Source organism: Salvelinus fontinalis, unplaced genomic scaffold (genome assembly GCF_029448725.1).
Source record: "Salvelinus fontinalis isolate EN_2023a unplaced genomic scaffold, ASM2944872v1 scaffold_0581, whole genome shotgun sequence".
NCBI classification, from domain to species: Eukaryota; Metazoa; Chordata; class Actinopteri; order Salmoniformes; family Salmonidae; genus Salvelinus; species Salvelinus fontinalis.
The window spans coordinates 71327-86812 of NW_026600790.1; the positions used below are offsets into that span (position 1 = coordinate 71327).

At 50.6% G+C, this 15486-nt stretch overlaps 1 protein-coding gene across 1 annotated transcript in view; it reads left to right on the plus strand.

Annotated features, from left to right (window-relative positions):
- The window catches only part of cemip (cell migration inducing hyaluronidase 1), a 55024-nt gene that overhangs the window by 1127 nt on the left and 38411 nt on the right, over positions 1-15486 (plus strand). The window contains exons 2-7 of the mRNA XM_055914470.1: positions 3075-3206; positions 8073-8108; positions 9236-9391; positions 10347-10527; positions 10984-11199; positions 11667-11878. Coding sequence (XP_055770445.1) covers positions 3075-3206; positions 8073-8108; positions 9236-9391; positions 10347-10527; positions 10984-11199; positions 11667-11878 — 933 coding nt within the window. The remainder of the gene's footprint in view (positions 1-3074; positions 3207-8072; positions 8109-9235; positions 9392-10346; positions 10528-10983; positions 11200-11666; positions 11879-15486) is intronic.

Genomic DNA, 15486 nt, shown 5'->3' on the forward strand with positions numbered 1-15486 from the left:
CCACTGAAAAGGCAGAGCCGCGAAATTAAAAAAAAATATTTTTTTTAAATATTTAACTTTCACACATTAAAGTCCAATACAGCTAATGAAAGACACAGATCTTGTGAATCCAGCCAACATGTCCGATTTTTTAAATGTTTTACAGGGAAGACACAATATGTAAAGATGTACATCTATTACCTAAAAACACATTAGCATAATCCACCATCTTTTATTTGTCCACCAACACCAGTAGCTATCACCAATTCGGCTAAACTAAGATATTTATAGCCCCTAACCAAGAAAAAAACTCATCAGATGACAGTCTGATAACATATTTATGGTATGGGATAGGTTTTGTTAGAAAAATGTGCATATTTCAGGTAGATGGCATAGGTTACAATTGCACCCACCGTCACAAATGGACTAGAATAACTACATAGAGCAACGTGTTTACCTACTTACTAATCATCAAACATTTCGTAAAAATACACAGCATACACTAATCGAAAGACACAGATCCTGTGAATACAGACAATATTTCAGATTTTCTAAGTGTCTTACAGCAAAAACACAATAAATCGTTATATTAGCATAGCACATAGCACATAGCAGCCCAGCATTGATTCTAGCCAAAGTGAGCGATAACGTCAACATCGCCAAAATATATTAATTTTTTCACTAACCTTCTCAGAATTCTTCAGATGACACTCCTGTAACATCATATTACACAATCCATATAGAGTTTGATCGAAAATGTGCATATTTAGCCACCAAAATCATGGTTAGACAATGTGAAATGTAGCCCAGCTGGTGAGAAAATGTCCGTGCGCCATATTAGACAGTGATCAATCAATCAATCAATTTTATTTTATATAGCCCTTCGTACATCAGATAATATCTCGAAGTGCTGTACAGAAACCCAGCCTAAAACCCCAAACAGCTAGAATGCAGGTGTAGAAGCACGGTGGCTAGGAAAAACTCCCTAGAAAGGCCAAAACCTAGGAAGAAACCTAGAGAGGAACCAGGCTATGAGGGGTGGCCAGTCCTCTTCTGGCTGTGCCGGGTGGAGATTATAACAGAACTATGCCAAGATGTTCAAAAATGTTCATAAGTGACAAGCATGGTCAAATAATAATCATGAATAATTTTCAGTTGGCTTTTCATAGCTGATCATTAAGAGTTGAAAAACAACAGGTCTGGGACAGGTGGCGGTTCCATAACCGCAGGCAGAACAGCTGAAACTGGAATAGCAGCAAGGCCAGGCGGACTGGGGACAGCAAGGAGTCACCACGGGCGGCAGTCCCGATGCATGGTCCTAGGGCCCAGGTCCTCCGAGAGAAAGAAAGAGAGAAGGAGAAAATTAGAGAGAGCCAAGATTTTCAAAATGTTCATAAATGACAAGCATGGTCAAATAATAATCAGGAATAAATCTCAGTTGGCTTTTCATAGCCGATCATTAAGAGTTGAAAACAGCAGGTCTGGGACAGGTCTGGGACAGGTAGTGATCTACTCTTATACATAAATACTCATAAACGTGACTAAAAAATATAGGGTGGACAGGGATTGATAGACAATTTAATTCTTAATACAATCGCGGAATTACATTTTTTAAATTATCCTTACTTTTCAATACAGTTTGCGCCAAGCGAAGCTACGTCAAAAAACATGGCGTCCTAAGCCACTAACATTTTTCGACAGAAACACGATTTATCATAATAAAAATGTCCTACTTTGAGCTGTTCTTCCATCAGTATCTTGGGCAAAGGATCCTTTCTTGGGTCTAATCGTCTTTTGGTGGAAAGCTGTCCTCTTGCCATGTGGAAATGCCAACTGCGTTCGGGATGAACTGGAAGCGTGCCCAGCAATTCACAGCGTTTCAGAAATAAATGTCCCAAAATCGCACTAAACGGATATAAATTGCTATAAAACGCTTTAAATTAACTACCTTATGATGTTTTTAACTCCTATAACGAGTAGAAACATGACCAGAGTAATATTACTCCCTCCACTAATGCTTGGAACAAGTGCGGGTCGATGTCCTCCAGGCGCATAACGCAGCAAGAAAAGAGTTCCTAGCTACAGGGTTTTTTAATTTATAGTGCCTGTGAACGCGCAATCGACCCCATTCAAATCGTCATCACGTAAAGGCATCCAGGGGAAGACGTAAGCAGTGTCCGTATACTCATAGCAATAACTGTGGCCTTTTAACTGACTCCAGATCAGGGGCCAACATTTCTGAAATCTGACTTCATGTCAGGGAAATTGCTGTAGAATGGGTTCTGTTCCACTTAGAGACAAAATTTCAACTCCTATAGAAACTATAGACTGTTTTCTATCCAATAATAATAATAATATGCATATTGTACGATCAAGAATTTTGTGGGAAGCCGTTTCAAAAATTACACGATTAGCATAAATAGTGACAACAGCGCCCCCAGCCTCAACAGGTTAAAGGAAAAGGTAGTTATGGGCAGGGCAGACCAGTGTAGCTGATTTTTCTTTCTCTCTCTTTCTCGCTCTCTTTCTCGCTCTCTCTCAATCAATCACTCTCTCTCTTTCTCGCTCTCTCTCAATCACTCTCTCTCTCTCTCTCGCTCTCTTTCTCTCTCAATCACTCTCTCTCTCTCTCGCTCTCTTTCTCTCTCAATCAATCAACCAATTTGTAAGTCGCTCTGGATAAGAGCGTCTGCTAAATGACTTAAATGTAAATGTAATCAATCACTCTCTCTCTCTCTCTCTCTCACTCTCTCTCTCTCTTCTCTCTCTCTCTTCTCTCTCTTCTTTCTTTCTCTCTCCTCTCTCTCTCTCGCTCTTCTCTCTCTCGCTCTTCTCTCTCTCTCTTCTCTCTCTCTATCTTCTCTCTCTTCTTTCTCTTTCTCTCTTCTTTCTCTCTCTCGCTCTTCTCTCTCTCTCGCTCTCTTCTTTCTTTCTCTCTCTTCGCTCTCTTCTTTCTTTCTCTCTCTTCTCTCTCTTCTTTCTTTCTCTCTCTCTCTCTCTCTCTCTCTCTCTCTCTCTCTCTCTCTCTCTCTCTCTCTCTCTCTCTCTCTCTCTCTCTCTCTCTCTCTCTCTCTCTCTTCTCTCTCTCTCTCTAGATATGGACCCCACCAGGATGCGGATCCCTTCAAGCCCCGTGTCCCAGCTCTCATCCACCATTTTGTGGCCTACAAGAACCAGGACCACGGAGCCTGGCTGAGGGGAGGAGATGTCTGGCTGGACGACTGCCAGTGAGTAGACGGAGGGAGGGATCGAGCAGTAGAGGTGGGAGGGAGGGATCGAGCGGTAGAGGTGGGAGGGAGGGATCGAGCGGTAGAGGTGGGAGGGAGGGAGCGAGCGGTAGAGGTGGGAGGGAGGGAGCGAGCGGTAGAGGTGGGAGGGAGGGAGCGAGCGGTAGAGGTGGGATGGAAGGAGCGAGCGGTAGAGGTGGGAGCGAGCGTTAGAGTTGGGAGGGAGGGATCGAGCGTTAGAGGTGGGAGGGAGGGATCGAGCAGTAGAGGTGGGAGGGAGGGATCGAGCGGTAGAGGTGGGAGGGAGGGAGCGAGCGGTAGAGGTGGGAGGGAGGGAGCGAGCGGTAGAGGTGGGAGGGAGGGAGCGAGCGGTAGAGGTGGGAGGGAGGGAGCGAGCGGTAGAGGTGGGATGGAGGGAGCGAGCGGTAGAGGTGGGAGGGAGGGAGCGAGCGGTAGAGGTGGGAGGGAGGGAGCGAGCGGTAGAGGTGGGAGGGAAGGAGCGAGCGGTAGAGGTGGGAGGGAAGGAGCGAGCGGAAGAGGTGGGAGCGAGCGGTAGAGGTGGGAGGGAGGGAGGGAGCGGTAGAGGTGGGAGGGAGGGAGGGAGCGAGCGGTAGAGGTGGGAGGGAAGGAGCGAGCGGTAGAGGTGGGAGGGAAGGAGCGAGCGGTAGAGGTGGGAGAGAGGGAGGGAGCGGTAGAGGTGGGAGGGAGGGAGCGAGCGGTAGAGGTGGGAGGGAGGGAGCGAGCGGTAGAGGTGGGAGGGAAGGAGCGAGCGGTAGAGGTGGGAGGGAAGGAGCGAGCGGTAGAGGTGGGAGGGAAGGAGCGAGCGGTAGAGGTGGGAGGGAAGGAGCGAGCGGAAGAGGTGGGAGCGAGCGGTAGAGGTGGGAGGGAGGGAGGGAGCGGTAGAGGTGGGAGGGAGGGAGGGAGCGAGCGGTAGAGGTGGGAGGGAGGGAGGGAGCGAGCGGTAGAGGTGGGAGGGAGGGAAAGAGCGAGCGGTAGAGGTGGGCGGGAGGGAGCGAGCGCTAGAGGTGGGAGGGAGGGAAGGAGCGAGCGGTAGAGGTGGGAGGGAGGGAGGGAGGGAGCGAGCGGTAGAGGTGGGAGGGAGGGAGGGAGCGGTAGAGGTGGGAGGGAGGGAGCGAGCGGTAGAGGTGGGAGGGAAGGAAGGAGCGAGCGGTAGAGGTGGGAGGGAGGGAGGGAGCGGTAGAGGTGGGAGGGAGGGAGCGAGCGGTAGAGGTGGGAGGGAAGGAAGGAGCGAGCGGTAGAGGTGGGAGGGAGGGAGGGAGCGGTAGAGATGGGAGGGAGGGAGCGAGCGGTAGAGGTGGGAGGGAAGGAAGGAGCGAGCGGTAGAGGTGGGAGGGAGGGAGGGAGGGAGCGGTAGAGGTGGGAGGGAGGGATCGAGCGGTAGAGGTGGGAGGGAGGGAGCGAGCGGTAGAGGTGGGAGGGAGGGAGGGATCGAGCAGTAGAGGTGGGAGGGAGGGAGCGAGCGGTAGAGGTGGGAGGGAGGGATCGAGCAGTAGAGGTGGGAGGGAGGGAGCGAGCGGTAGAGGTGGGAGGGAGGGAGGGAGGGATCGAGCAGTAGAGGTGGGAGGGAAGAGAGCGAGCGGTAGAGGTGGGAGGGAGGGATCGAGCGGTAGAGGTGGGAGTGAAGGAGAGAGCGGTAGAGGTGGGAGGGAGGGATCGAGCGGTAGAGGTGGGAGGGAGGGATCGAGCGGTAGAGGTGGGAGTGAAGGAGCGAGCGGTAGAGGTGGGAGGGAGGGATCGAGCGGTAGAGGTGGGAGGGAGGGAGCGAGCGGTAGAGGTGGGAGGGAGGGAGGGAGGGATCGAGCAGTAGAGGTGGGAGGGAAGAGAGCGAGCGGTAGAGGTGGGAGGGAGGGATCGAGCGGTAGAGGTGGGAGTGAAGGAGCGAGCGGTAGAGGTGGGAGGGAGGGATCGAGCGGTAGAGGTGGGAGGGAGGGATCGAGCGGTAGAGGTGGGAGTGAAGGAGCGAGCGGTAGAGGTGGGAGGGAGGGATCGAGCGGTAGAGGTGGGAGGGAGGGATCGAGCGGTAGAGGTGGGAGGGAGGAATCGAGCGGTAGAGGTGGGAGGGAGGGAGCGAGCGGTAGAGGTGGGAGGGAGGGATCGAGCGGTAGAGGTGGGAGGGAAGGAGTGAGCGGTAGAGGTGGGAGTGAAGGAGCGAGCGGTAGAGGTGGGATGGAGGGATCGAGCGGTAGAGGTGGGAGGGAGGGATCGAACGGTAGAGGTGGGAGGGAGGGAGGGAGCGAGCGGTAGAGGTCGGAGGGAAGGAGGGATCGGTAGAGGTGGGAGGGAGGGATTGAGCGGTAGAGGTGGGAGGGAGGGAGCGAGCGGTAGAGGTGGGAGGGAAGGAGCGAGCGGTAGAGGTGGGAGGGAGGGAGCGAGCGGTAGAGGTGGGAGGGAGGGAGGGAGCGAGCGGTAGAGGTGGGAGGGAAGGAGCGAGCGGTGGAGGTGGGAGGGAGGGATCGAGCGGTAGAGGTGGGACGGAGGGATCGAACGGTAGAGGTGGGAGGGAGGGATCGAACGGTAGAGGTGGGAGGGAGGGATCGAGCGAACGGTAGAGGTGGGAGGGAAGGAGCGAGCGGTAGAGGTGGGAGGGAGGGAGCGAGCGGTAGAGGTGGGAGGGAAGGAGCGAGCGGTAGAGGTGGGAGGGAAGGAGCGAGCGGTAGAGGTGGGAGGGAGGGATCGAACGGTAGAGGTTGGGAGGGAGGGATCGAGCGGTAGAGGTGGGAGGGAGGGAGCGAGCGGTAGAGGTGGGAGGGAAGGAGGGAGCGGTAGAGGTGGGAGGGAGGGATTGAGCGGTAGAGGTGGGAGGGAGGGAGTGAGCGGTAGAGGTGGGAGGGAAGGAGCGAGCGGTAGAGGTGGGAGGGAGGGAGCGAGCGGTAGAGGTGGGAGGGAGGTAGCGAGTGGTAGAGGTGGGAGGGAAGGAGCGAGCGGTAGAGGTTGGAGGGAGGGATCGAGCGGTAGAGGTGGGAGGGAGGGATCGAACGGTAGAGGTGGGAGGGAGGGATCGAGCGGTAGAGGTGGGAGGGAGGGATCGAGCGGTAGAGGTGGGAGGGAGGGATCGAGCGGTAGAGGTGGGAGGGAGGGAGCGAGCGAACGGTAGAGGTGGGAGGGAAGGAGCGAGCGGTAGAGGTGGGAGGGAGGGATCGAACGGTAGAGGTGGGAGGGAAGGAGCGAGCGTTAGAGGTGGGAGGGAAGGAGCGAGCGGTAGAGGTGGGAGGGAAGGAGCGAGCGGTAGAGGTGGGAGGGAAGGAGCGAGCGGTAGAGGTGGGAGGGAAGGAGCGAGCGGTAGAGGTGGGAGGGAGGGATCGAGCGGTAGAGGTGGGAGGGAGGGATCGAACGGTAGAGGTGGGAGGGAGGGATCGAGCGGTAGAGGTGGGAGGGAGGGATCGAGCGGTAGAGGTGGGAGGGAGGGATCGAGCGAACGGTAGAGGTGGGAGGGAGGGATCGAGCGGTAGAGGTGGGAGGGAGGGAGCGAGCGAACGGTAGAGGTGGGAGGGAAGGAGCGAGCGGTAGAGGTGGGAGGGAGGGATCGAACGGTAGAGGTGGGAGGGAAGGAGCGAGCGGTAGAGGTGGGAGGGAAGGAGCGAGCGGTAGAGGTGGGAGGGAAGGAGCGAGCGGTAGAGGTGGGAGGGAAGGAGCGAGCGGTAGAGGTGGGAGGGAGGGAGCGAGCGGTAGAGGTGGGAGGGAAGGAGCGAGCGGTAGAGGTGGGAGGGAAGGAGCGAGCGGTAGAGGTGGGAGGGAAGGAGCGAGCGGTAGAGGTGGGAGGGAAGGAGCGAGCGGTAGAGGTGCGAGGGAAGGAGCGAGCGGTAGAGGTGGGAGGGAAGGAGCGAGCGGTAGAGGTGGGAGGGAAGGAGCGAGCGGTAGAGGTGGGAGGGAAGGAGCGAGCGGTAGAGGTGGGAGGGAGGGAGCGAGCGGTAGAGGTGGGAGGGAAGGAGCGAGCGGTAGAGGTGGGAGGGAAAGAGCGAGCGGTAGAGGTGGGAGGGAGGGATCGAACGGTAGAGGTGGGAGGGAAGGAGCGAGCGGTAGAGGTGGGCGGGAAGGAGCGAGCGGTAGAGGTGGGAGGGAAGGAGCGAGCGGTAGAGGTGGGAGGGAAGGAGCGAGCGGTTGAGGTGGGAGGGAAGGAGCGAGCGGTAGAGGTGGGAGGGAAGGAGCGAGCGGTAGAGGTGGGAGGGAGGGATCGAACGGTAGAGGTGGGAGGGAAGGAGCGAGCGGTAGAGGTGGGAGGGAAGGAGCGAGCGGTAGAGGTGGGAGGGAGGGAGCGAGCGGTAGAGGTGGGAGGGAGGGATCGAGCGATAGATGGATTGTAACAAATACATATATAGCTGTAACCTACCTTAACAAATATACACCATTCACGCTTCTGAAAAAGGGCTACATTTTGACTAGCTATGTCTCTAACCTCCCTCTCAATCCTATGGTGCTGCCACCCCAATTATCATGCTTACCTCTAGGCTTCTACTGCTAGGTCTAGCACTCAACACAGCAGTAACTGTCAGAAACATCCCCTAACATTTACACTGAATCCTCTATTGTTTTTCTCACCTTCAGTCTGTTGCTGCTTTGCTTCCTTGACAACATTTCCAATGTCAACCCTTATCCTTGGAGTTTTAGACAAACAGTGTGTGAATAGACACACACACACACACACACACACACACACACACACACACACACACACACACACACACACACACACACACACACACACACACACACACACACACACACACACACACACACACACACACACTGTTGACATGCGGAAACAGATCATGTCTGTGTAATATTCTCATTCTAATGTTCCGTCTACTATGTGATTGGCTCTAACAACTGTTTCTCTCTCTCCCTCAGATTTGCTGATAATGGAATTGGCCTAACACTGGCTAGGTAAGACATTAATGTTAATAACATCTTGTGGTCCTGTGTGTGTGTGTGTGTGTGTGTGTGTGTGTGTGTGTGTGTGTGTGTGTGTGTGTGTGTGTGTGTGTGTGTGTGTGGTGTGTGTGTGTGTGTGTGTGTGTGTGTGTGTGTGTGTGTGTGCGTTTGTGCGGTGTGCATGTGTTGTTCATGTTTGTATTTACGGGTGACTGCAGAAGACCCCGTTGCAGTAATTGGAAAACACCTTATATGGTCGTCTGCTTATGATGCAGTGGGAAAGAAAGACTGAAAGAGTGTGAAAGTAATTTGGGAGTGTGAAAGTGGCATCTCTAGGTATATGGGCCTGGGCATGGTTTGTAGCTCGTTTCAGAAACCAGGTCACACTCTCAGAGAGAGACTCACTGGCACAGACTCACACACTTTTACACGCTCTCTTGGCCACACATTCGTTTTAGCTCTCTTGGCCACACAAACTCTGACAGTCACTCACTCACGTACTCACACACACACACACGTTTGTTTTGCTATCCTTGTGGAGACCAAACAATTGATTCCCATTCAAAATCCTATTTCGCTAACCCCTAACCCTTAACCTAACCTTAACCCTAAACTTAACCCTAATTCTAACCCTAATTTTAACCCTGAACCTAACCCCTAAGCCAAAAATAGACGTTTTCCTTGTGGGAATTTTCCTTGTTTTACTTTATTAAAACCAAAAACACACACAAAAGTGTTAACTTTGGCATCTATTTTAGATTTGGTTTTATGTTTAGTCTTAAAATACCGTTTAGTCACATTTTAGTCATTTCATCCTTCGTTAGTTTTAGTTATTATCAGTTAGTTATTATCAGTTATTATCTGTGACTAAAACTCTAGACACTCAATCAGTCCACACGACTGAAATATGTCAATTCTACCAATGAGACGATTGTAAAACATTATTCTGCATGCTTATGATTGTAAACAACAGATGAAAAGGAGCTTGATGTCAAATGAAATGTCCATTAGTCTCACGTGGAATTCTCATCTCGTCACATTTTAGTCAACAAAAATGAAAAGTATTTTTCTATGAAATGAACACACACACAAACACTTTCTCTCTGTCACTTTCTCTCTGTCTTTCCCTGTCTGTGTAGTGGTGGTACATTCCCTGATGATGATGGCTCTCGTCAGGAGGTGAAGAACAGTCTGTTTGTTGGGGAGAGTGACAACAGGGGCATGCCCATTCCTGACAACCGTATCTGGGGTCCCGGGGGACCCGACCTCAATGGGAGGACCCTGCCTCGAGGAGTGTGAGTGTTGGCTCATATACACACACGCACGCACGCACACACGCACGCACACGCACACACATACACACACACAGAGAGAGAGAGACAGAGAGACAGACACTGCGTGTGTCTCTCTCCCTTTTCTCTCCTCTTCTGTCTGTTCATTTCTTGTTCTCTTATCTCCCTTCTCCTCCTCCTCCTCCTTGTCCTTCTCCTTCTCCTCCTCCTTGTCCTTCTCCTCCTTGTTCTTCCCCTCCTTCTCCTCCTTCTCCTTCTCCTCCTTCTCCTTCTCATTCTCCTCCTTGTCCTTCTCCTCCTCCTCCTCCTCCTCCTCCTCCTCCTCCTTCTCCTCCTCCTCCTCCTCCTCCTCCTCCTCCTCCTCCTCCTCCTCCTCCTCCTCTCCTCCTCCTCCTCCTCCTCCTCCTCCTCCTCCTCCTCCTTCTCTCCTTGTATCGCCTCTCCTCATTCACATTTTACCCTGAAATGAACCCCTTCAACTTTTCCCTTTTCAGCGTTTTGCGTGCTTGGCCAGACAGAAAGTATGATTAAAAGTATGATGTCTCAACTTGTGCATATCTTACATTCTTTTATTGTCTGGGTGAAAGAAGCTTGTCATCCATCATCTGTCTCTGTACATGACATGCTATATGGAGAAAAAAATATCATTTGCAACCACATTTGAACTTTTGCATAGTGTTACAAAATGGTCCCAAGATGCAGTCGTTATCCAATATCCGATAGCACAGAGCCTTGTCTGTGTTCTGAAAGAGATGACGATGTCCCCTCTGGCACACTTGGGAACATCGCAAAGCACCCATGATCTTGCCTGCGTCCCAAATAGCACCCTATTCCCTACCTGGTGCCCTACTTTTGACCAGGGTCTGTCTGTCCGTCAAGTTCTCTCTCGCTCTCTCATTGTCTCTAACTTGTCTCCCTCCCTCTGGTCTTTCTGACTCTCTGTATGTCTGTCCTGCAGTGACTTCCCTATCCGCGGCATGCAGATCTACGACGGGCCCATCAACGTGCAGAACTGCACCTTCAGAAAGTACATTGCCCTGGACGGTCGACACACCAGCGCCTTCGGCTTCAGACTCAACAACTCCTGGCAGAGCTGCCCTAACAACAACGTCACCGACATCACCTTCGACGATGTGCCTGTGAGTGAGTGAGTGAGTGAGTGAGTGAGTGAGTGAGTGAGTGTGTGTGGGTGGGGGGGGTGTATCACGCTGGTTAGCATTTACCTGTACACATTATGGGAGTTGGGGTGTATTGTGTATGTAAAGCGTAGCTGCAAATTTTGGGCATGAGCTGTCATGGTGGATTATGGGTAATGTAGTGCCATAAGCAGGGTCTTACAGGGGAGACATGCTTCTCTTTCTCACCTCCATGACACTCATCTCTCCTCTCTCCCCTTCTCCTCTCCTTCCCCTCTCCCCCTCTCTTCTCTCCATCCACTCACCCCTTCTCCCCCTTCCTCCCCATCTACCTCCTGCTCTTCTCTCCATCCACTCACCCCTTCTCCCCCTTCCTCCCCATCTACCTCCTGCTCTTCTCTCCATCCACTCACCCCTTCTCCCCCTTCCTCCCCATCTACCTCCTGCTCTTCTTATCAGATACCGTCCCGGGTGTTTTTCGGCGAGCCCGGCCCATGGTTTAACAAGATGCAGATGGACGGTGACAAGACCACCATATTCCACGATGTGGACGGCTCGGTCAGTGAGTACCCTGGAGCCTTCCTGGTCAAAGAGGACAACTGGTTACTGAGACACCCTGACTGTATTGACGTGCCTGACTGGAGGGCTGCCATCTGTAGTGGGCATTATGCACAGGTTGGTATGCATACGCCATGCAGGCTGAAGGAAGCATGCAGCATGCGCACAAGCATGCATGTACACACACACACACACACACACACACACACACACACACACACACACACACACACACACACACACACACACACACACACACACACACACACACACACACACACACACACACACACACACACACACACCGTATCTTATAGAAACACATACACACATGGGTACACAGTATGTACTCACACATTCTTTAAAATAAAGTGTTGGTTAAGTTTCCTCTCAAACCTAACACACTAGGTTTTCTTGTGCAGTGTGACCTCGTTTCCCCCTCATTTCACTCACTTTCTAATGTCTTCCAGAAGAGTGAACATGTTCCTAGTCACACACACCTGTGTGTTTGTGTGTGTGCATGTGTCTGTATGCGTTTGTGTATTAACGTCTGTGTGTGTGTGTGTGTGTGTGTGGTCCCTCAGATCTACATACAGACACGTAACCCTGCCAGTCTGAACATGCAGATGGTAAAGGATGAGTACCCTGACAGACCCCTGACACTAGAGGGCGCTCTGGGCAAGAGGAAGCACTACCAGCAGTTCCAGCCCGTGGTCACCCTGGGTAAGGGCTACACTGTACACTGGGACCAGGCTGCTCCTGCAGAGATCACTGTGTGGCTCATCAACTTCAACAGGTTGGTAGTGGACTCAGAGAGATACACACACACACACACACACACACACACACAGACTACACAGGTTGGTAGTGGAGGCAGAGAGACACGCACAGACACACACACATGCACCCTTCACCATACACACTATTCACTTCCTTCTCCCAGCATTGTTTCAGCATCTGATCCAAAAAACTGTCAACATCATGGCACCACATCCTATGAGTCAACAATAACCCCAGTAACCCAAAGCCCCATCCCCTGACCATGTGGTCATATTAATAAAACCCATATCATCAAGTCACACCCTTGCCTTCCACGAACCCTATAACCCAAGGGACAGTGTGATACAGTAGGTTATGGTGGCTGTTTGTCTTAGCATATGACATCACCCCTGCCCAGCAAATATACTTAATAGCATTGGCAGTCATTTGAATAGCAGAGGCATGGTAGTCATTTCAAGCGTGTTAGCTATTCCCTGGCCTGAGATTACCCCGAAAGGAGGGAGGAACATCTACCGTATTGGGGGATATGGGCATTCCCATTGGTTACATGCTGCTCTGGCGCCATCTATTGTTGTGAAATGGAAATTCAGGTTCAACACTGCATGACATTTCACATTTTAAATCAAATCAAATTTTATTTGTCACTTGCACCAAATACAACAACCTTACAGTGAAATGCTTACAAGCCCTTAACCAACAATGTAGTTATAAGAAAAACAAGTGTTAAGAAAGTATTTACTAAAATAAACTGAAGTAAAAAATAAGAAAATAGAAAAATAACAAATAATTTAAGAGCAACTATAACATAACAGTAGTGAGGCTATATACAGGGGGTACTGGTACAGAGTCAATGTGGAGGCTATATACAGGGGGTACTGGTACAGAGTCAATGTGGAGGCTATATACAGGGGGTACTGGTACAGAGTCAATGTGGAGGCTATATACAGGGGGTACTGGTACAGAGTCAATGTGGAGGCTATATACAGGGGGTACTGGTACAGAGTCAATGTGGAGGCTATATACAGGGGGTACTGGTACAGAGTCAATGTGGAGGCTATATACAGGGGGTACTGGTACAGAGTCAATGTGCGGGGGCACAGGTTAGTCGAGGTAAAATGAGGTAATATGTAGTAAAAGTATAGATACCTTAATAGAAAGTTACTCAAGTAAAAGTGAATGTTACCCAGTAAAATGCTACTTGAGTAAAAGTATTTGGTTCTAAATATACTTAAGTATCAAAAGTAAAAGTAGAAATAATTTCTAATTCCTTATATTAAGCAAAGCAGACAGAACCATGTTCTTGTTTTAAAAATGTACAGATAGCCAGGGACACACTCCATCACTCAGACATCATTTACAGATAGCCAGGGACACACTCCAACACTCAGACATCATTTACAGATAGCCAGAGGAACACTCTAACACTCAGACATCATTTACAGATAGCCAGGGACACACTCCATCACTCAGACATCATTTACAGATAGCCAGGGACACACTCCAACACTCAGACATCATTTACAGATAGCCAGGGACACACTCCATCACTCAGACATCATTTACAGATAGCCAGGGACACACTCCATCACTCAGACATCATTTACAGATAGCCAGGGACACACTCCATCACTCAGACATCATTTACAGATAGCCAGGGACACACTCCAACACTCAGACATCATTTACAGATAGCCAGGGACACACTCCATCACTCAGACATCATTTACAGATAGCCAGGGGAACACTCTAACACTCAGACATCATTTACAGATAGCCAGGGACACACTCCATCACTCAGACATCATTTACAGATAGCTAGGGACACACTCCAACACTCAGACATCATTTACAGATAGCCAGGGACACACTCCATCACTCAGACATCATTTACAGATAGCCAGGGACACACTCCATCACTCAGACATCATTTACAGATAGCCAGGGACACACTCCATCACTCAGACATCATTTACAGATAGCCAGGGACACACTCCAACACTCAGACATCATTTACAGATAGCCAGGGACACACTCCATCACTCAGACATCATTTACAGATAGCCAGGGGAACACTCCAACACTCAGACATCATTTACAGATAGCCAGGGACACACTCCAACACTCAGACATCATTTACAGATAGCCAGGGACACACTCCATCACTCAGACATCATTTACAGATAGCCAGGGACACACTCCATCACTCAGACATCATTTACAGGTAGCCAGGGACACACTCCATCACTCAGACATCATTTACAGATAGCCAGGGACACACTCCAACACTCAGACATCATTTACAGATAGCCAGGGACACACTCCAACACTCAGACATCATTTACAGATAGCCAGGGACACACTCCAACACTCAGACATCATTTACAGATAGCCAGGGTCACACTCCAACACTCAGACATCATTTACAGATAGCCAGGGACACACTCCATCACTCAGACATAATTTACAGATAGCCAGGGACACACTCCAACACTCAGATATCATTTACAGATAGCCAGGGACACACTCCAACACTCAGACATCATTTACAGATAGCCAGTGACACACTCCAACACTCAGATATCATTTACAGATAGCCAGGGACACACTCCAACACTCAGATATCATTTACAGATAGCCAGGGGCACACTCCAACACTCAGACATCATTTACAGATAGCCAGGGACACACTCCAACACTCAGACATCATTTACAGATAGCCAGGGACACACTCCAACACTCAGACATAATTTACAGATAGCCAGGGACACACTCCAACACTCAGACATCATTTACAGATAGCCAGGGACACACTCCAACACTCAGACATCATTTACAGATAGCCAGGGGAACACTCCAACACTCAGACATCATTTACAGATAGCCAGGGACACACTCCAACACTCAGACATCATTTACAGATAGCCAGGGGAACACTCCAACACTCAGACATCATTTACAGATAGCCAGGGACACACTCCAACACTCAGACATCATTTACAGATAGCCAGGGACACACTCCAACACTCAGACATCATTTACAGATAGCCAGGGGAACACTCCAACACTCAGACATCATTTACAGATAGCCAGGGGAACACTCCAACACTCAGACATAATTTACAGATAGCCAGAGGAACACTCCAACACTCAGACATCATTTACAGATAGCCAGGGACACACTCCAACACTCAGACATAATTTACAGATAGCCAGGGACACACTCCAACACTCAGACATCATTTACAGATAGCCAGGGGAACACTCCAACACTCAGACATCATTTACAGATAGCCAGGGGAACACTCCAACACTCAGACATCATTTACTGATAGCCAGGGACACACTCCAACACTCAGACATCATTTACAGATAGCCAGAGGAACACTCCAACACTCAGACATAATTTACAGATAGCCAGGGACACACTCCAACACTCAGACATAATTTACAGATAGCCAGGGACACACTCCAACACTCAGACATCATTTACAGATAGCCAGGGGAACACTCCAACACTCAGACATCATTTACAGATAGCCAGGGGAACACTCCAACACTCAGACATCATTTACAGATAGCCAGGGACACACTCCAACACTCAGACATCATTTACAGATAGCCAGG